Genomic DNA, 20,921 nt, shown 5'->3' with positions numbered 1-20,921 from the left:
GTAACATTTTTTGTGCAGTGCTACTATTGTGCAGTTGGTTTCCCAGTGTAGCAGCCGTCCATTCTCAATATTCAGGGTGAAACAATTTGTCAGTGGTGATAAGGGAAATGTGCCTAACCCTGCTGCCCTGGTTTCTTTCTGTTCAAGGATACTAGGGACCCACCAAAAGAGCCATCTCAGTACTCTCTGCCAAGAACTGGGGTCTGTTGCACTACTGGGTGTACCATCACATTGCTGAGATGTTCTCCTGTTTTCCAGCCCCCAACAAATATGTGTGTGTCTTCTAAAGATGATTCCCTTTAGACAGCTCAGTACCCTGTCTCTAAACCTGATGGATAGTCAGGAAATGATCCTAAACTGGCCTGCTTTCCCCTCAGTCTACAGAGATTATGTGAATCTAACAGTGCTAACAGCAGAGTGTTCTTCTGCCTTCTAGAAGGGGAGGGGAGTTGATCATGGATTTGACATCTCTAATCCTCCCCAATAAATTACATATGATCCCACTGGGCAGAATTGGGATAACTGGCCAACTTCAAGTTGACCATCTATCACATGCTTGTTATGATTCTGCTAAAGAATACTGGACTTTGATGTTATCCAGCAAGGTACTTCTCAGAAATATAGTCAAGATTCCTGAATATAGGCTAGTTAAGCCTTGAATTATTTTTACACACAGTGTTCATTCTTGCTTAGATTAAATTGAAAATACTTCAGTGCACCACACATTATAAGTTTTTAAATGGTAGGCCAGACAGGGCTAAACTCAAACCATTACTGGTCTTTGGAACTCCTGTGACTTACATAGGGCCTGCTGAGGACACCTCTCTTTCCTATCCACTGAAGGGAGTTAACAATGTTCTTACAGTTCCATCTGCTTCATGAAACCAAAGATATGTTGATGTGGGGACTGGGTAAATACTAGAACACTGTCTGTTGATTCAGAAGCAGAAGTTTTGACCTTTTCCTGGCTGCTCTGTCATTGCTGAACAGAACGGAAGCAATAAATCCATGGTTTTCTTCTAGTTTATAGGCAGTGATAAGGTAATCCATGTTACAGCAGGAGTCTGCTTACAAATTATGTCAACATTTGCAGGTTCTGCAACCAGATAGGTTCCTATAACTGTAACATGTGCAGTTGTCACTCTTAATATACATTCAGAACCCATGGCTAGAGATGTGGAAAATGTGCATGGATTCAGCCCCTTCAATTCTAAACTAAACTTGAGGGTGATAACGTTAGGAGAGTTTTCAGAATTCTAGTATAACCACCCCCTTTTCTCAAGTTTTTTCTGAGAGAGAAAAGATTCAGTCAAGGCCTTTTGCTAAGAAAACAGGCTTTTACAAAAATTAAAAATGATCATGAGCTCATCAGTGTTCCCAAGCCTCACTAACAAGCTGGCATAACGAACAAATCTCTTTTTTAGGATAAGACAAAACATAGAGGTCATCAATTCCATTCTCAAACTCTGCTTAGAGTGCATTTTACAGTCAGAGTGCATTCTAATTTTTAGATATCTATATCTTTTTTCCCTCTATGGGGGACCCACAGTGGCTTGCACTAATCTCTTTTTCATTTTATCCTCACAACAAACTCGTGAGGTAGGTTAGACTGAAAGTGAGTGACTGTCCCAAGGTCACCCAGTGTGTTCCCATGGTACAATAGGAGTTCAGATACTAGTCTGACACTAACCACTACACCATGACTATCTTACACATCTTTCCTGTGCAGATAGCATTGAGGCAACATGGCCATCTTTTGTGAACCACTGTGCGAGAATGGTGGATATAAACAGAGAAATAAATGTGCTGGATCCACCCAACCCTTTTACTGAATCTCACCTAGTTTCCCTTCAACTAATTTCTCTCCTTGTTACAGTCCTAGACCCACATGACTTTTGTTTGTGTAGGTCCTGTGATCCTACATTTTTCAGCAGTGGAAAAGCTGGTTGGATCCAACTCAGTGTATGTTCAGTCAGCAAGAATCTGCTCTTTGCTGTCAGGCAGCATAAAGTACTGTATTGCAAGTGCACTCCTAGGCTGATTCTTGTTCAAGTAGTCCACACTGCTTGCCCTAGAATATGGGGTTTTTATAATTAAATAGAACACTTTTATGACTAATGTCAAAACTAAAAACTTTTGTTTTTAGTTGTAAATCCTTTGAAAATAAAGCTGAACAGCAACATACATATGTGGTAAGTATGTTTAGATTTTGATTTTTTAATTCACAGGTGGGGTTTTTTCAGTGGGTACTGACATTTTAATTGTTCTTCCTTTCAGGGATCCAGAAGTGAGTCTATTGCAAAATTTGAAAGAAGTTTTAGAAATGGATTTTCCATCTCGAGAAGCTCTAGATAAATCTGTATGTTGGTTTGTGGTCATGTTCATAATACTTTGAATGGAAGCAGTTAATAGGATCGCTTAAAATTGTTATTTACTAGATGATTTTTGTGCCAGCCACCTCACCATAGTTCCTGATTCACATAACTAACGAAGTAACACACAACAGAATATAAAGCTGTCATACCTTGCCAACTAACGAAGTAACATACAACAGAATATAAAGCTGTCATACCTTGCCAACTTTTAATGTAAATAGTTCCTTGGTGTTAATAATGTGTATGTAGCAGGAATCACTATTAACAAAGTATGAAAATGGTGACAATGACGTAGAATGAATTTGGGATTACCCTAAAACTATAATTTGGCATTCTTAGTAAAGTAACCAAGTGCATTATCTATTGATAATTTACTGAAACCACTATGTCTGCTTAGGCTGTTAAATAGGGGCCAACTGAAACTGAGTAGGGCTAATCTATATGCCAAGTTATTTATAATAACTTGCATAGTTTATACAAGTACAATACTGATAGCTTTCACACTAAAATTCTCCTATCTTAGAACAAATATATCAGTGTTTGCAAGGCAGCTCTATTTTGTCTTTCAAGGATTTCTCTATGGACTGTGGGATCTGCTATGCTTACCGACTTGATGGGGCTATTCCCGACCAAGTCTGTGATGATTCACGCTGTGGCCAGCCATTCCATCAAGCTTGTTTATATGAGGTAAGGAGATCCAAAATGTCCCATAAAGCAGTGGTGCAACCTTTTTAGATTTCAGCAACACACGACAAGAAGAGGGAATTCTGGGTCCTAGGCCAGGATTATGGGTAACAACATAAATTTGAGGGACAGGAGACACAAGGTGGTATATTGCAGTGAGGAATAAGGCAAGGGCCAGAGCCATGGAGGTATCCTGTCTGTCATATAGTGACCTCATTTCACTGTCCTGCTGCTCCTCTCAATAGCCCTTTCCAAAAGGCATCCCAAAATGGCTTTTACGGGCCTGTGACCCAGCAGATAGGGCTCTGAACTCACCTGAGAAATTAAACCGGGGATCCCCAACCTAGTTGAATCTATGGCCACATCTGAAATTTTGAGAGTTGGTTGTGGGCACCACAACAAAAATGGCTGGCATAAGATAAAGGGGAATCAATCACAGAATGGCTCCACAGAATGTCAGGAAGTTCCAGACTAAGCATCTTCCTATCATGCAGGCAGCCATTTTTGAATGGGCACTCTCTGCAGACATGAAGGTGACACTCCCAGATGCTTCTTAAGTATCTCAAGCTCCAGTGAGATGCAGAAAGACAGGATGGGATCTTTGTTTCAATGAGGAGATGCCTCAGGGAAGGAACTAGCGGGCAGCAGGAAACATACTGGTGGGTTGCTGGGGCACCCGTTTTGGGGACCACTGTAATAAAGTTCCTGGCATGTCTTTCGACACATAACTTAATAAAAAATAAGATGGGATTCAATATTTAAAAATTATATAGTAGACTAAGGATTTAAGGTATTACACATACCCAGCCTGTGTCATGGCTTGTATATTTATACCATCTTTTAAGAAAGAGCTTTGCTGAATCAGACCAGTGATGCATCTAATGTGAGATCTTTTTTCACAGAGTAGCCAACCAATTACATTGGAGAACCAATAGCTGTTACCCAAAATGATCTATTAATTAAATGATTGTTTGGGGAATTTAGATAATAAGAGGCGATAACCTGAGATCTTTTCACCTGTGTATACCAGAATGTTCCCTTAGAGAACTCTTAAATAAATCAGGCTGATGTTTAACTAATAAGGGTTTTGATTGGAAAATACTAAAAAGGCAAATATACACTTCTAAAAGACACACTAAAACACTCTTGCAAGGTTGACTTAAGGGGAAAAAATGGCATGGAAAAGGGAATGTGATAAATTGAAGATTTAGATCTGTAGAGGAGAGTAGTGACCTGTATTTCAAGGAGTCTATCTGTAAGAGTGTTCACTATAGTGGAGCAGAGATAGATGGAAGAGCAAGCCAGCCAGTCAACCCACCCCCTTGAGCAAGTAAGCAGAAAACAAACCATCAAAGATGTGAGCTTGCATTTATAGGGGGAAAATATCTGAGTACTCAATGACTTTGTGTGATCCCAGTGACTGATGTGATACAAGTGCTTCAAAGTGTTCCTGGGAACCCATTGTTGTTCCTTTTTAGGTGTGGGAGACTTGTTTGCATGTCAGCCTTTTTTGAACACTTCCAAATACATCTTCCAAGCTTATTTCCTGGCGTCACCTTTGGGACCTGCATTGATTTTATGTGAACTGATATCTGTAGTGATATTAAATATAAAGGGTGTTTGCACCTGTCTTCAACTGACCACTGAACTGTCCCTCTGCAGGATAGAACTGACAGATAACAGCATAGAGGAGAAGCCTTCCTTTGCTGTTGCCTCCTAGCACTGGCCTTTTTGAGATTCACTGCCTCTGAATGTGGAGGTCACAGTAGCTAGTAGAGCTATCCTCCATGAAGCTGTTTAAATCCCATTCTAAAGCCGTCTGTGCTCATGGCCATCAGTCAATTCTCGGGTACCAAAATCCTCTTTACTATGCTTGGATTTGGAACAGTTTGTGATGGCTGAATCTGCCTTTTTATTAACTCTGTAAAACCTTAACTTTTTGAACATTTTCCAAATTCTGGTAAATTGTGTGTAAATAATGCTTCCTTGATTTATTTATTGTATCAATACAATTTATACTCTGCTTTTCTGGCCCCCACAAGGGCCACCAAAGTGGTTAGAATCAAGTCACTTGTGTCAGAACTACAAGATTTGGGGTGGGGTGGTTCTGTTGGGTCATTTGGCATTATCCCGAGAGATTCTGGTGTGATGCCTCTGCTCAAAAGCAATTTTACATTTTAAGTTTAAGAGGCCTTATAAAATACAATTTTAAAACCCATTAAAACTTTTTAAATAAAAAGGCAGTTAAGAACAACTTCTAAGCAAAAATGTAGGTCCCAAGGGGTTGGCCCAATAAAATTACATTGATGTTATTCCAGAATGAAATGAAAAAATATTACAAGCAGCTTGAGAAATTGCATTCCAAATTTTGGGGCCTGCAAGGTGGGACTTGTAGCAGTGGCTCAGTGGCTGCTCTTAATTGGGGAAATATGGCAAAAGATAGCTCCCCACATCGCTCTCTAAATAGGTGAGAACTGTTTGAGGTCATTGAGATATAAATTATACAGCTAGTGCTGTTTCGGTTCTGGCTTGAACCACAGCACCCTTTAAGTACTGACGAACCAAAACAGCTTGAGAGTGGTAGAAGTGTGAATTTCCCCATTCTTCTTCTGAGTTACGTAAGCTGAGCTGCTACTTGTGCAATTATCATTGTGTGTTTACCTTTCCATTTTGTGGATCTATGGTATGCTAACAAAACAAGCATAGATAACAGCCAAGGTTACAAGGCATGGTAGTGAGTGCAGAGTCATGCAGAAGTTCTTGGGCTTCACCGTTATTTTTCAACTTGAGCTATGTGGAACTGGCTCAGAAAAGAGCAGGCTATGAGATGCACCTGCTGTTTTGATATGCTGACCAGCAAAGGGTTCTGGATCAATTTAATGGTGCCTTGTGATGAGTGAACATTTGAGCACACTCATTCAATAAAATTTCTGTGCAGTTCTGTATAGCACTATTTATATCTAGCTCAGATGATCCTTGCCCATGCTCTGGTGGCCACTAAGCACCACTTCTGTCACTCCCTTATCACGACTTCGTAATGCTTCTGCGTTAGTTTACAAATCAGGACAGGTAGAAGAAGATATTGGATTTATACTCCACCCTTTACTCAGTCTCAGAGTGGCTTTCAATCTCCTTTCCCTTCCCCTCTCCACAACAGACACCGTGAGGTAGGTGGAGCTGAGAGAGCTTGTAACTGACTCAAGGTCACACCAGCAGGTACATGTGGAGGAGGAGTGGGGAATCAAACCTGGTTCTCCCAGATTAGAGTCTATGTTCCTACCCACTACACCATACTGGCTCTATGAACACCCCCAGGGGCATTCTGTGCATTGGCTTCCTGTAACTCAGTAGAGAGAGTCTGAGTGTGTGCTGATTTCAGGCACTGAGCACTGGAAGCCCTGCCATCAAATAGTAGATAACAGTCTTGTGTTTCTCAACAGTGGTTGCGAGGACTCCCATCTAGCCGACAAAGCTATAATGTCATATTTGGTGAATGTCCATATTGCAACAAGGTAAGGCAATGGTTTATCTTGTTGAAACACAAATTGGAACGAAGGTCACCGCTATACCTTCATTGTAAACACCTGTATTTAAAATACTGAAATAAGCTTGCTGTGCGGGGAGATGAGATTTAATAATGCCAAACTGGAAACAAACCTGGCCACTTATTCTTTTTAATTCAACCATTAGAAAATACAGTAGAAATCTATGAATTTCACTTTCTAATGGCCCTTCTGTTTCCTGAAAATTCCAGCAAATCACCCTGAAAATGTCTTTGAAGAAAGCCTGAAGAGGAAGTTCAGACAACCTGTGACTGCCTCATCCTGCACTCTAAAAAACACACACTGAGGGTGATATCAAAGGAAGTACAAAGAAAGTGGTATTAGCAATAGGAGAATAACAATGGCTATAATATATTGATACATTTCTTCATGTAATACAGGAGTACTGCATGTGGAAGAGCTAGGCAATGGTTGACAGGTTGGTGGATAAGTAATTCCATTTTGTATGGATTTTTCTTCAATTTCCTGGAAGGTCCTGCGCCCTATACACATTCCAGGTGGAGGTTCTTCTCTTTCCTAAAGAACAAATAAGGTTTCCATCCTTTAACACAGTTGAACAGCAAACATTTAGAGCTGGTATCCTGATATCTTATACCATAAAAGTTTCTGTCTGACAACTAGTGGGAGGGGGGAGCCAAACAAATGTGGGATTTCTAATGAATTATACTTACAACAGGGAATATTGTTATCTTTAATGGTAATAAGCAGAATATATGCAATCAATGTTAGTGTACATTTCCCTAGGCTAAAATCCCTTATGCTCAGTTCAAGAGTCTTCAGTAGTTTCAGTCTTCTGTTCTACAGTAGGAAAGAAGAATGGATTTAGTAGTTCTTCCCCTGCAGAACAGATGGTCCGTGCCAATGAAGACTATTTGTCTGCATTTGTACCTTTCCATGGAGTTGGCTGCAATGCAAGGGAAGGGATTAGCTTCTCCCTGCTGATCAATTTTTATGGCAGGGGCAAAAATCTTCAAGGAGTGCAGGTCTCCATTGCCCCACTCAGCTACGTAGTACTACAGTAGACCTCTTTATAGCCTTGATCAGCAGCTACTTCAGCTTTGGGTTTTCAAATATCTTTTCCTAGGTAGAGCATATCTACTTGCTAATGGCCTATAGTAGACAGAAAAGACCCAATTGGAAACCAATCTAGTCAGAAACAGCAAGTCAGTACAAACAAGTTATCTTCCAGAAGTTCTTTGCACAGCCCTACATTTTTTTTTCTGTGTTATTGTCCAACATTCCTAGAAGCTAGCACACAATGACAATAACTGCTAAAGGTATGTAGCATCAATAGCAAAAAACGATGGTTACAATTACAGTTATTGTATGTGTATATCTGAATGTAAATGTATTCTGCTAACTGCTAAACTGTAGAAACCTTTGTTACATCTGTATTAAACAGCATTTTAAGCTTTCTTTGAAGTTACTTGAACTACTATTTAAACTGATACTCCAAAATAAATCCCCACATCTTTTGTGGTTTCATTCACTGCTGCTTAACGTTTTTGTTGGTATAAGGCTGCTCTATCTTACGTACAAGAAAGACTGAACTAATGTTGTGGGCACCTTACTTTGGAATGAAACTGCAAAGCATGGAAAATAGTCTCTGAAAAGGATGTACAGTTGGTATCTTGTTGCAGCTGTTGCAATCTAAGGACTGGCCACAGAGCTACCAACTTTTGATGCCTAGCTAGTGGCACGGGTTGTTTCCAACTGATGCAGCTTAAAGTGGTCTTGAGTCTGGAGGCCAGTAGTTGATTGGTAACCAAAAGCCAAAATTATTCTGATATAGCTTACAGCCGTGAATTGCTTCCTTACTATTACTGTGATATAAATGTCTAGTCTTCCTTCCAGACCTAGCATGTAGGCTTCCAATGTCCTGGGGAAAGAGCATCGGCACTTGTTATGTGCCCCGCATCATGTATAGAACTACAGATCAGCTGAATTCACTGCCACAGGAGGTGGTGGCGGCCACAAGTATAGCCACCTTCAAGAGGGGTTTAGATAAAAATATGGAGCACAGGTCCATCAGTGGCTATTAGCCACAGTGTATGTGTGTATATAAAATTTTTTGCCACTGTGTGACACAGAGTGTTGGACTTGATGGGCCGTTGGCCTGATCCAACATGGCTTCTCTTATGTTCTTATGTTCTAATTTTCAAATCTACACATACACCCACAAAACTGGGCTTTAAGTGTGATTTGTGACCATTGAGCATGCAGAAGGAGATACAGCTGAGTTTAATTTGCATATTTTTATAGTTACAGAACAGGCAGGCAGGGCCAAAAGAAAGTTCATGCCTGTACAAATGTTCTACATATGCCCAAACACATATGAACTTGCCATTGCGCTAATTAACTTGGGAGCAGCATTATTATGCCAAGGATGACAGCAAGGCGAGTGTGCCATTATAAATGGGTGTACGTGCAGGTAGGAGATTTAGTTCTGCCCTGTATAAATTAGACATAGTTTTCTCAAACTGTCTGAGTATGACAGAGAATAATTCTATGAAATGTCTAAACAGAAGGAACTACAATCTGAGCAGCACCATACCAAGTGGATGTGTAAACAGATTCCAGTATTCACAAATGGGTCTTAGATTCACCATCCTGTACTACTTTTAAAGTACATAGACTGGGGGCACACTTTTTGTCCAAAAGCACCTATTAAGAGCTGGAAAAATAAACATGGAAAAATAAACCAATAACTTTCAATTGTTGTTGCTCTGTTTTTCATCTGTACTTAACCCGATGAGAGAGTGGGAGGAGCCAGGGCAGCAGAGCTGGGCAAGCAAAGGTTTAAGAGACTCACATACAATTCAAGGCAACACTAAAAAGCAGTCAACTCACTTCAGTCTGAAGAGGCTTGCTTGCTTGAGGCTGCAGTTGCTCATCTTGTGTTCCCACAGTGACTTTTCTCCGATAGGCAAGTTTCTTGTTTTCCTGCTTGTTCTCTTTTGCTTCTTTCCCTGGTTTTGGAGTCAGCTTTGACAAATCTGGCTGTTAAATATACACATTTGGTGATCCTTGGGCACATGCTATCAAGCACTGTTGATACTGCACAGTTTCTGTTTATCTGAATGAGGCTGGCAGGCTTAAACAAGTTCTTCTAAAACCAATGGCATTTGCATAACAGAAGTTTGCACACTTCTGGTGAAGGAATCACTAAGACTATAACCATGCAAAGAAATGACAACTTCTATAGAAAAAGTAAAAAATATATAAACTTCCTATTCCGTTAAGTTTTTGCCAAGGAATACTGCAGCTGTACTGTCCTAAGGCAAGACTACTTACTGTAAAAAATGTTTCAAGAATTCTTTAAGAACTCTAGATGAATGTTATTAACCTTTACTGTCTGTGGAAACCAATAAGTCTCTTGTCAATTAAACTCTTATTAACTATAAATAAGTTCTCATTTCAGACACTGGCATTAACTAGTAACACTGCAATAATAGAAAATAGGACTTCTTCCTTTAGTGAGGTGATCTGACCTCTAAATTGGACTGCAGTGTTTATATCTTCTCCATCCCATGCTGATCACTGCACTTCAAGAGGTTATGCAGTTTTGCAGAGATTATGTAGTGCACCTCAAGAGGTTACAGCATTCTCCACCTGTGTTTAAAAAGTTGTCTTACTGATTTGTATCTATTACCACATTAGTTGCTGCTTTCGCTGGGTTTGTTGTTAGTTTACAACAGCCCTATGAAGTACATCAAGTGAAAGGCAGGACTTGCTTCTAGGACACCTAGTGATGTTCACAGGTTATGTTTTGGACCCAGTTCTTCACTGGCCAAGCCAAATACACTGTTAACTGAACCATATTGTTGCTTATCTGTTTTTCAGCTTATATGGGGCTAGCCCATTGGAAGTAACCTCATAAATACAGGGGAGTCCACAAACATTGCCATAACTTAACTAAACACGTTTTGCTAATGTCTACCACCAACCTCTCTCATAAAGGGCTCCAAGAACAGTCAGGTTTTTAAATTTGCATTGAAGTACGGAGAGTGTGGTTTAATGGATTAGGATTTGAGAGACCCAGGTTTGAATCCACAGTCTGCCAGGGAAGCTAGCTGAATGATCTTAAACCAGTCATGCTCACTCTTCTCAGTTTAACTTATCTCACAGGGTTGTCGTGAGGATAAAATGAAGAGCATTGTAAATCATTCTGGGTTCCCAAAATCAAATAACAGAGGTAAAGTAATTAAATAAATAACAATGGAAATGCTCCTGCTGCTTCTTGTGCACAGGGGAAGGAATGTGTTTCACTAGGCATCCTTGCCAGTGGTACATACATCTGGCCTAGGTAACATGAATAACATGCTTAGGGGGATGCAACTAAGATACCTTGCAGGCTATGGCTGATTCTACCAACAAACTCATGTCACACTGTTAAATGTGGAAATGTCCCTTTTCGATAAAGGTATTTAAGCAGTTAAAATGGTAACCAGTAAAGTAGCAACCTATGGAAGTTAAGTGGTCCCACTATCTGGATGTTGCTTGTTATCTCCTTCATTACTTTGGAACATAGCTTATTCACATGCAAACATGAGTGAAGCCCAGTATTTCTAAACACCAAAGTGCTGGAATGTCTGAGTTCTTCAGAAAGAAGACTTTACTGTTTTCATCCCCCGTTTACTAGGAATTCACATCACATGTCTATTTTAAAATTCTCCCAAGTTTTAAAAAAACACACATCTCTAGTTAGAGATGATAAAAGTCTGCATTTCATTCTATAATGAAAGAGAATATTTGAAATCCCCCATGAAAATGCCAAGGAAGATAAGGACTAGGATCCAGTCATCTGCAAACAGCACAGTTTTCGCTGACCTTGTTATTGGCCATTAAAAATGTTTCTGCTTCTGTCTAAGGAACAGAAGCTGTGATAATTGACACTCCTTGCTCATGGACTTTAAATGGGGCTATGCACTTGCAAACAGAAAATACTGTTGCAGTTCTCCATTTCCTCACAATCAAAGTTCAGCAGCATTTTGCTTGACAGCAATATCCAAGATAAGTTTTAAGGTGTAAACAAGATAATACCTGTATCTTCTGCTGAAGGTAAAAAGGAACCTTGCATTGTCTATTCATATAGCTGCTTTCAATTTTAATTACAGATTTTAATTTTAAAATCACTATAATGTTTTACTACAGTAGAGCTGAGACTTTTTAGTTCTTGTGTATGTTTGAAAACATGCATTTTTTTCACAAACCAGCAGCTTCAGACTTGAGAAAGATATCTTATGAATAAATGGCTTTATGTCCAGAATAAATCTCAGAACAGAGTTTGCAGTTTGGTGTAGTGGTTAAGTGTGCGAACTCTTACCTGGGAGAACTGAGTTTGATTCCCCACTTCTCCACTTACAGCTGCTGGAATGGCCTTGGGTCAGCCATAGTTATCACAGAGCTTGTCCTTGAAAGGGCAGCTGCTGCGAGAGTTCTCTCAGCCTCACCCACCTCACAGGGTGTTTGTTGAGGAGGAAGATAAAGGAGATTGTGAGCCGCTCTGAAGACTTTTGAGTGGAGGGCGGAATATAAATCCCATGTCTTCTTTGTAATGCTCACACCTTCAGAAAAAATGTACTACATAGTTTTAAAGAAGTCATGCAAAGCTGATATAACTATGTCTATATAAGATTTAAAAAAGGTAAAGGTATCCCCTATGCAAGCACCAGTCTATAACAACTCTGGGGTGACGTCACATCATGACATTTTCACGGCAGACTTTTTTACGGGGTGGTTTGCCATTGCCTTCCCCAGTCATCTACACTTTACCCCCAGCAAGCTGGGTACTCATTTTACCAACCTCAGAAGGTGGAAGGCTGAGTCAACCTTGAGCCGGCCTCCTGAACCCAGGTCATGAGCAGAGAGTTTGACTGCAGTACTGCAGCTTTACCACTCTGCGCCACGGTGCTCTTCCTATATAACAGGGGTGGCCAACGGTAGCTCTCCAGATGTTTTTTTCCTACAACTCCCATCAGCCCCAGCCATTGGCCATGCTGGCTGGAGCTGATGGGAGTTGTAGGCAAAAAAGCATCTGGAGAGCTACCGTTGGCCACCCCTGTGATATAAGCTAGCCATGCCCTAACCCCTCTTGAATCTCTCAGAGCTGGGTTGTGGTCAGACTACCTTCTCTTTTCTGAAAAGTGAGTAGAATTTTAGAGATTAATGTTTACTTCTAAATGTAGAAATTTAGGAAAAAGGAAGACATTATGTTTTAAATGTAAAAATCCCATTTACATATGCTACTCTTTTCTGTATAATTGTGATTCTGGTTCACTTAATCTGTTCAGGAGTAACTAGAGTGATTTTAAATACAATTATTAAAAGGGTTATTATTGAGCTATCATTGGCTGGGACAAAACGTTTTCACCAAGACCTGGAATAAACTTCTGACCTCTTTCCATTCAGAAGTCTGGTACCAGAATTGAACAAATATTAGACTGTTTTTTGTATACCCCACTTTTCTCTACCTGAAGGAGTCTCAAAGCAGCTTACAATCGCCTGCCTTTCCTTTCTCCATAAGAGACACCATGTGAGGTAAGTGAGGCACGAGAGAGCTCAGAGAACTGTGACTGACCCAAGGTCACCCAGCTGGCTTCATGTGGAGAAGCAGGGAATCAAACCCAGTTCTCCAGATTAGAATCCATTGCTCTTAACCACTATACCACATTTGTGGTTTGATAGGTAATAAATTGCTTTAAGACAGTCAAAAACATTTCCGGTTTCCATGTATGTGTAACATAATATCCCTACCAGAAGTTCAAGTAATTCTGGAACACTTTAACCCAAAAGCACAGCTAGAACCAAGTGACATTCTAGTTTTCTTCTAGCCTTATCCTAAAATATAGTGTTTATTTTATTAGAAATTTACATCCCACTTTTCCAGATCTTCTTCGTGGTCTCTGTGCTTCACACTCATGGGATAGTGTGCCTGCGCCGATCCCCGAATCGGTACCTGAAAAAGCCCGGGATTTTTTCACGCTCGGCGCCAATGGGCATGCGCAGGCGTCCCAATGCGCATGCCCACCAGCGCCAGCGCGGGGATCCCGCCAGTTCCTTTCTGACCGCCGCGCTAGAGAGGTTCCCTTTCTGCTTCTCCGGTCGGTGAGAGTATTTTTTTCTCTCGTTCTAGCCCGTTGGCCTTTGTAAATAGTTAGTTAGTTAGTTATTAGTATAGTTAGTGATAGTTAGTAAAAAAAAAAAAAAAGCGTTTCGTTGTCCGGCGGACTACCCCTTGGGGTATTCCGCTTTCGCTTTCCCCCGCCTTTCTCTCAGGCGTTTCTAAGCAGAAAGAAATTGTTTTTTCGTGCGACTGCCTATGGAAAGTCGCTGGGGGTTTTTCAAGCGCTGCCGTGCTTGCGGGAAGAAGATTGCCCCTCCGGACGGCCATTCTCTGTGCCTCTTGTGCTTGGGAGAGTCGCACAGAGTAGAGTCGTGCCCGCATTGCCTTCGGTTCTCGAAACAGACCAGGAAGAACTGTGCGGCTCGATTATCGGCGGCGTTAACCGAATCGGCGCTTCGACCTCATCGACCGATGGAGGGATCGGCACCGAAATCGACTGACACCTCGGCACAGGAGCTCGCATCGGCCAATGCCGCTCCGATCCCGACTTTAGAACTGCCGGAAGAGCGTGGCTCCACAAAACGTTCCCGCAAGGGCTCGGTGGATACACCCGCTAAGAAACGCCGTGAGGACTCGGGGACCCGAGCTCCGAAAAAGGCGAAATCGAAGGAGAAGCGTAAGCGACCCTGCACTCCTTCCCCGTCGGGTGGCGCGTCGACATCGGCAAACCCGCCGAAAACGATTCGGGTTTCCCCGCGCCGAAGCCCAGCAGCCCAACAACGCCTGTCGGCGTCAGAGCAGGAGCCGGAGATTGACCTCACCCAACGGTCTTCGTCTTTGGGCTCACGTCGTCGGTCGATCAGCGATTCGGCGTCGGAAGTGGATGCTTCGGCACCGGTCATAGACCTGCCATTCAAGCCCCGACCCAGGCGGGATCCACACTATACCCCGCACCGCTTCCCGATACCACCATGGGAGCAGCGTCGGTGGCAGCCTCCCTACTCCCAGTATGAATCCTGCCGTTGGTACCCGGAGGACTACCAAGACTGGGAGCAAGCTTCGGAGTTCTCTTCGGTGTCGAGGGTCTCGCATCGTTCCCGGAAGGCGTCGGCTCCCCCGGATCGACAGCTAGTTCCGGTCGAAGCCCCTCGTAGGCTACAGCCGCTTCAACCTCCACCGAGAGAGTCGACCCCGATCCTGTCAGAGCATTCCACTCATCAGGATTCTTCATCGGAGTCGGACAGTGAAGTCCACGACTTAGACCCTTCACCGGTCTCCCAGACGGCTGAGGATCTTCCGATTTCGCCTTCGGAGGATCTAAAGTCTTATGGGGACCTTGTGAAACGCATTGCTGCCACCCTTCGATTACCCGTGACCCAGCCGGAACCCGTAGTGGACGACAACGTGTTTGACATAATGCAGAAGAACACGTCCACTGCGGTCGCTCTACCGGTTACCAAGGTGATCCTTCAAGTGGTCAAGGAACCTTGGAGCAAACCATCTTCGACGCCGGTGTCATCCAAACGGCTGGACCACATGTACAGGGTCCAGGAGACGGGGGCTGAATTCTTATTCACCCATCCACGCCCTAACTCGGTGGTAGTCTCCTCCTCCTCGAAGGCCAGGAAGGTTCACTCCGCTCCACCGGACAAAGAAGGGAGGAAGATCGACGGAATGGGCCGCAAGGTCTACTCAGCTGGGGCACTCGGTATAAAAATATCTAACTATGCAGCCTGCATGGCTAGGTATCAGTATGCCGTGCTGGAACAACTTGCCCCGTTCCTCTCTTCTCTAAGTGAGGACAAAAAGGCCGCTGCAACCAAGCTGCAGAAAGAAGGTCTCGCTGTGGCCAGACAACAACTGGCTGCAGCGAAACACATGGTAGAAGCCTCAGCCAAACAGATCACCTCTGCAGTCTGCATTAGGCGTCACTCCTGGCTTCGGTCTACAGCACTCCACCAAGATACAAAAACCTTTATCGAGGACCTGCCTTTTGAGGGTGACAGGCTCTTCAGCACCACAACTGACACGGCGCTGCAAGAGTTCGACAAGAGCGTCAAGACCTCCAAGAACTTGGGCGTCCAATCCACCCCCAAAGCTTCTAGGTCCAAGCAGTGGCCTAAGCCCTGGACCAAGAAGCCCTATCAAAGGTTCTCCCCTGATCAATGGCGTCCCCGGCCTGCACAGCCTGAACGACCCTCCTTCTCTGGTAACGGCAGGAACCGTTACGGGGCCCAGCCCTCCAGCAAGTCTAAGGGGGCTCGTCCTCAGAAGCAGGGGGTTTGGCTTCCTGCAAGCACGCGTCATCGTTCCCACTGTTGGCTCTTCCATCCGCCAACGCCCTTTCCTGCCTGCCTGGGAGTTGATCTCCACAGAAAGGTGGGCACTGTCCATCGTAAAAGAGGGCTACAAAATAGAGTTTGTTCAGACCCCAAACCAGTCCATGGTAGTTACCACTCCCCCTTCCCCACCTCTGCTGGCGGAGGTGAACAACCTCCTACAGAAACAAGCCATAGAGGTGGTTCCGCCGGAGGCCAGGACAGGAGGCTTCTACTCCCGTTACTTCCTGGTCCCCAAACGGGACGGGGGTTTGAGGCCTATCATGGACCTTCGGAGTCTGAACAAATTCATTCTGTACCAGAAGTTCAGAATGGCTACCCGGCAAACTATCCTGCCCCTCGTCAATCAGGGAGACTGGATGGCGACCCTGGACCTCAAAGATGCCTACTTTCATGTCAGCATCCACCCTGCGTTCAGGCGTTTCCTAAGGTTTGCAGTGGGTGCTCGGCACTTCCAGTTCAGGGCCCTGCCGTTTGGACTGTCTACCGCTCCTCGGGTGTTCACGAAGCTGATGAGTGTGGTGGCTGCCCGCCTTCGTCTTCAGGGAGTTGTTGTCTTCCCATACATCAACGACTGGCTTCTTGTGGCAAAGTCGAAGGAGAGTTTGACAACGCACATTGCCATCACTCTGCGTCTTCTCGGCACCCTGGGATTGCAGGTCAACCTGGAGAAGTCCCATCTGACTCCATCAAGGACAGTTCAATTCATAGGGGCTCTGCTGGACACAGATCAACACCGAGCATTCCTTCCTTCGCAGAGAGCAAAGGACATCATCAATCTGGTACAGCTTCTCCAAAGGCAGCAGTGGGGCACGGCTCAGCAGCTCCAGCGGATGCTGGGGCTGATGGCTGCGACGACAAGCGTGCTACGTTTCGCAAGACTGCGAATGAGGGGACTGCAACTGTGGTTCTTACGCCATTTTCGTCCGCTCAGAGATTCGCCCCGAAAGAGGTTTTCCATCCCACCCGGGACTATCCAATCTCTGCAATGGTGGGGATTGGAGAGCAACATCTGTCAAGGGGCTCCCTTTCATCTACCAACCCCCACTGTGACTATTGCCACCGACGCTTCCATGTGGGGGTGGGGAGCTCACCTGGAAGACCTATGTGTGGGGGGCCAGTGGCCTCCGAAACTGAGTCGGTGCCATATAAATTACTTGGAACTGCTGGCGGTTCACTTCGCCCTTCGCTCCTTTCGCCCTCTGTTAGCAGGGAAGACTGTGGCACTGCTTACGGACAACACCACTGCCCTGTGTTATATAAACAGACAGGGGGGGACAGTGTCCCGCAGACTGTGCTCGCTGGCGATGGACCTCTGGATGGAGTGCCTCCAGTGGGACATTTTTCTGAAGGCAACACACCTGCCGGGGGTCCTCAACATTCAGGCGGACTCTCTCAGCAGGGGTGGAGCTCTCCCACACGAATGGGAACTGCAATGGCGGTTCCTGAAGCCGGTGTTCCAGCGTTGGGGGTACCCACAGCTAGATGTCTTCGCCACAGCGGAGAACAAAAAGTGCCCCTTGTTCTGTGCCAGGGGAGGTGCGGATCCAGCCTCACTGGGAGACGGACTCCTTCTTCAGTGGGGGGGCTGGTTCCTTTACATGTTCCCGCCCTTGCCTCTTCTGACAAGGGTAGTCCACAAGTTACTTCAGGAGAAGCCACGTTGCATCCTGGTGACTCCTTGGTGGCCCCGTCAGAGTTGGTTCTCGATCCTGCTCCAGCAGTCGAGGGGGGTATTTTATCAGTTCCCGACAGATCCGGACCTGTTGTCGGCCCAGGGCGGGCACGTACTCCACCACAACGTGCCCCACCTGAAGCTGACGGCGTGGTTCATCGATCAGTAGGGTTTTCCACCAGGGTCCAGCAAGTCCTCCAAAGCAGCAGGAAGCCTTCCACTCGTGCCTCTTACGAGAGGAAGTGGAAGAAGTTCAGTAACTTTGTGGCTGACTCCCCTACGTCGCCTGACTCCGTTGGGCTTTCGGCAATTTTTGAGTTTCTTTTAGCCTTGGTGGATGAGGGGCTGGTATTCTCCTCCATCAAGGTTTATTTGGCGGCTATCTCTGCTTTCCATGTTTCAGTAGAGGGCTACTCTGTTTTTGCTCACCCTCACTCTAAGAGGTTCATGAAGGGACTGTTCCGCCTTCATCCCCCTTCTAGATCCCCTCCACAGTTGTGGGATTTGACTCTGGTTCTGGACAGGTTGACTCGTCGTCCTTTTGAGCCCATGGCAACGTGTTCCTTACAACTTTTGTCCTGGAAGACTGCATTTTTGGTTGCCATCACCTCAGCACGTCGTGCGGGGGAGCTCACGGCGATGCGCTGTGATTACCCCTACCTTGCCTTCAGGGAAGTGGGGGTCTCCCTAGCTCCAGACATTACTTTTCTTCCCAAGGTGGTTTCCCAATTTCATCTTAACTTAGAAGTTTGGTTACCCACGTTTTACCCTAGCCCTTCCTCGGATGAGGAGCGCAGGCTGCATGCCTTAGACGTTAAGCGTGCCCTCTTGTTTTATTTGAATCGTTCACGGGGTTTTCGTGAGGACAACCAACTTTTTGTCTCCTACTCTGCCCCCAAGTTAGGGTCCAAGATTTCGTCTAAAAGGCTTTCCAAGTGGCTCACTGAGACAATTAAACTTTGTTATTTGTTGGCGAAGAAGCCTTTACCTGGACCTGTTCGTGGACACTCCACAAGGGTGATGGCCACGTCGGTGGCATTCCTGAAAGGTGTGTCCCTTTCCGACGTCTGCAAGGCGGCTACCTGGTCTTCTCCGCATGCCTTCATGAAAGCACTACGCGCTGGACGTGCATGCTCAGCAGAGGACTCGGTTGGGAGCTGCGGTGCTGCAAGCTGTTTCTTCAGGTTGACCGTCTTCCCACCTCCAGGTATGCTTTGCTTGCTAGTCTCCCATGAGTGTGAAGCACAGAGACCACGAAGAAGATAGACAGGTTGCTTACCTGTAACTGTAGATCTTCGAGTGGTCATCTGTGCATTCACACTACCCGCCCTCCTTCCCCGCTGCTGACCCTCCAGTAAGAGGCTTTCGGCGGTCAGGAAGGAACTGGCGGGATCCCCGCGCTGGCACTGGTGGGCATGCGCATTGGGACGCCTGCGCATGCCCATTGGCGCCGAGCGCGAAAAAATCCCGGGCTTTTTCAGGTACCGATTCGGGGATCGGCGCAGGCGCACTATCCCATGAGTGTGAATGCACAGATGACCACTCGAAGATCTACAGTTACAGGTAAGCAACCTGTCTTTTTCAAAACCCTAAGGCAGCTTAGGGATAGAGAAGATGGTGTAGTGTCATGAAAGAAGATGGTATAGTGAAGTTCTCCAAAATCCATTCTAATTTTGCCTTGAAGAAAAGAGTAAGCACAGCCAAAGTTTGTGTCTCATCTGTGAGCTGGGATCCATTCAGTAAGTCCAAGGGGAATTTAAACTTCTCTGCTCCCCAGGGAGGGGACAGAACCAAATTTGGCTGAGCACACTCTAAGTACTCATCTGAATCCCAGCCATTATTAACAGAAATTACCACATCAACAGAAAGAACACCAGCACCTTCACTTTCTCAGCAGTTTTGAAGAAACAAATGCAACCCAACTTTCAACTTCATGCGGACAACTGCTCTGATTTTTCATAGTCAATGGCTAATTCTTACATCTGCATTTTTACTGCGTGGGGGGGTGAAACCAAATTACTCAAAATCCATATTGGGCAGTGGACGCATTAACAACAACAAAAGCTGCCACAATTGTTGTATTTCAATTAGGTTTAGAAAACTCTACAAATTGCAGAAACAAGAAAGCTGCTGCTCAAATTAGCATAGATTAAATGGTGACCACAACAGCAAGCAAAATACTGTCAAAGAAATGGCTTTTTGCTTTGTTGTAAAAGTGATAAAAAATACCAAAGTCTATAAAACTCAGAGGGAAAAAGTCTTTGTAATTACCAAGATCAAAATCCAGTGGCTTTTTATTAAACATGAACTTTTGTTCTGCTTTTCCACACAACGTAAATAGTGCTGACAATTGGGTTTGCGAAGGCACTCGCTACAATAAAATGTAATTGTATCATGAGAGAAAGGTGACAATCGGGAGATCATGAAAAAATTACATATTCTCACTGGTAGTTAATTAGCCATGCAAAAGCCCCTCAAACAGACATTCTCTTCTATTAGGAATGATTACTATGCAGACCTACAGATGTCAATACCGGAGTCATTCAAATACTTCTTTCGCTACTAATTGAAGGTTGTAAAGCTCTGGTGCCAAGGTTTGGCTTCCAAAGAGCTAATTTATGACTAGGTGGCTATTTTATGTCTTCAGTTGCTGCAGCTACAAAAAAGTCGGCAAATCAGAACCATCTGTGCACCGAGATTTGAATCGCCATTCATCTCTCAGCTGATCCGTCACATTAGTTTGCATCCCGCATTTTTTGGCTTGTGTCTGCCAGTGACAGTCCAAAGTTCACTAGGAATATTGAAAAAGAATGATGCCACAGTGCTGCCTTGTTCAGCGTACATCAGCAGAGGGCTGCGGCCTTCCCTATACCAGAGACAACTGTACTGGAAATTTCTAATCAGGCCTAGTCAATGCTGCTAATTACATCAATATAAGTTTATTAAAAACAAAGGGGTCTGATCTGGAAAACGGCAGAAAAGGAGAATTCTTGCTTCATCAACTAACGCATGCAAAACCACTTACATCCAAGGATTTTAAATAAGCTACTTTCAGAAGATGAAAAAGAATCACACAGTTGCATCAATAAAAGCAGTGTTGGTTTTAAATTGTTCTGTAAGAGACACCTGGCATTCAGGCCTTCCCCCTGTGATATTAGTAAAGAAACTCTGACTTCCCCACTGCCCAGAACTTATGGTGGTTTTCTCCTCCGTAAGGGG

The 20,921-nt window shown here is 44.4% G+C and overlaps 2 protein-coding genes across 5 annotated transcripts in view; one reads left to right on the top strand and one right to left on the bottom strand.

Moving 5' to 3' along the window:
- The window catches only part of FANCL (FA complementation group L), a 70,637-nt gene extending 62,526 nt beyond the window's left edge, over positions 1 to 8,111 (top strand). For all 3 annotated transcript variants that reach the window (XM_060249532.1, XM_060249542.1, XM_060249551.1), the window contains 5 exons: positions 2,147 to 2,192; positions 2,278 to 2,359; positions 2,946 to 3,062; positions 6,500 to 6,571; positions 6,814 to 8,111. In XM_060249532.1, the coding sequence (XP_060105515.1) occupies positions 2,147 to 2,192; positions 2,278 to 2,359; positions 2,946 to 3,062; positions 6,500 to 6,571; positions 6,814 to 6,849 (353 nt within the window). In that variant the 3' untranslated portion in view covers positions 6,850 to 8,111. The remainder of the gene's footprint in view (positions 1 to 2,146; positions 2,193 to 2,277; positions 2,360 to 2,945; positions 3,063 to 6,499; positions 6,572 to 6,813) is intronic.
- The window catches only part of VRK2 (VRK serine/threonine kinase 2), a 76,072-nt gene continuing 61,868 nt past the window's right edge, over positions 6,718 to 20,921 (bottom strand). For both annotated transcript variants that reach the window (XM_060249521.1, XM_060249512.1), the window contains exons 12-13: positions 9,473 to 9,622; positions 6,718 to 7,138 (exon numbers count right to left, since the gene is read on the bottom strand). In XM_060249521.1, the coding sequence (XP_060105504.1) occupies positions 6,917 to 7,138; positions 9,473 to 9,622 (372 nt within the window). In that variant the 3' untranslated portion in view covers positions 6,718 to 6,916. The remainder of the gene's footprint in view (positions 7,139 to 9,472; positions 9,623 to 20,921) is intronic.

The sequence above is a fragment of the Heteronotia binoei genome, chromosome 1, assembly GCF_032191835.1.
Source record: "Heteronotia binoei isolate CCM8104 ecotype False Entrance Well chromosome 1, APGP_CSIRO_Hbin_v1, whole genome shotgun sequence".
Classification (NCBI taxonomy): Eukaryota; Metazoa; Chordata; class Lepidosauria; order Squamata; family Gekkonidae; genus Heteronotia; species Heteronotia binoei.
The sequence above is the reverse complement of the archived record's forward strand: the minus strand, read 5'-3'. Positions and strand labels throughout refer to the sequence as shown.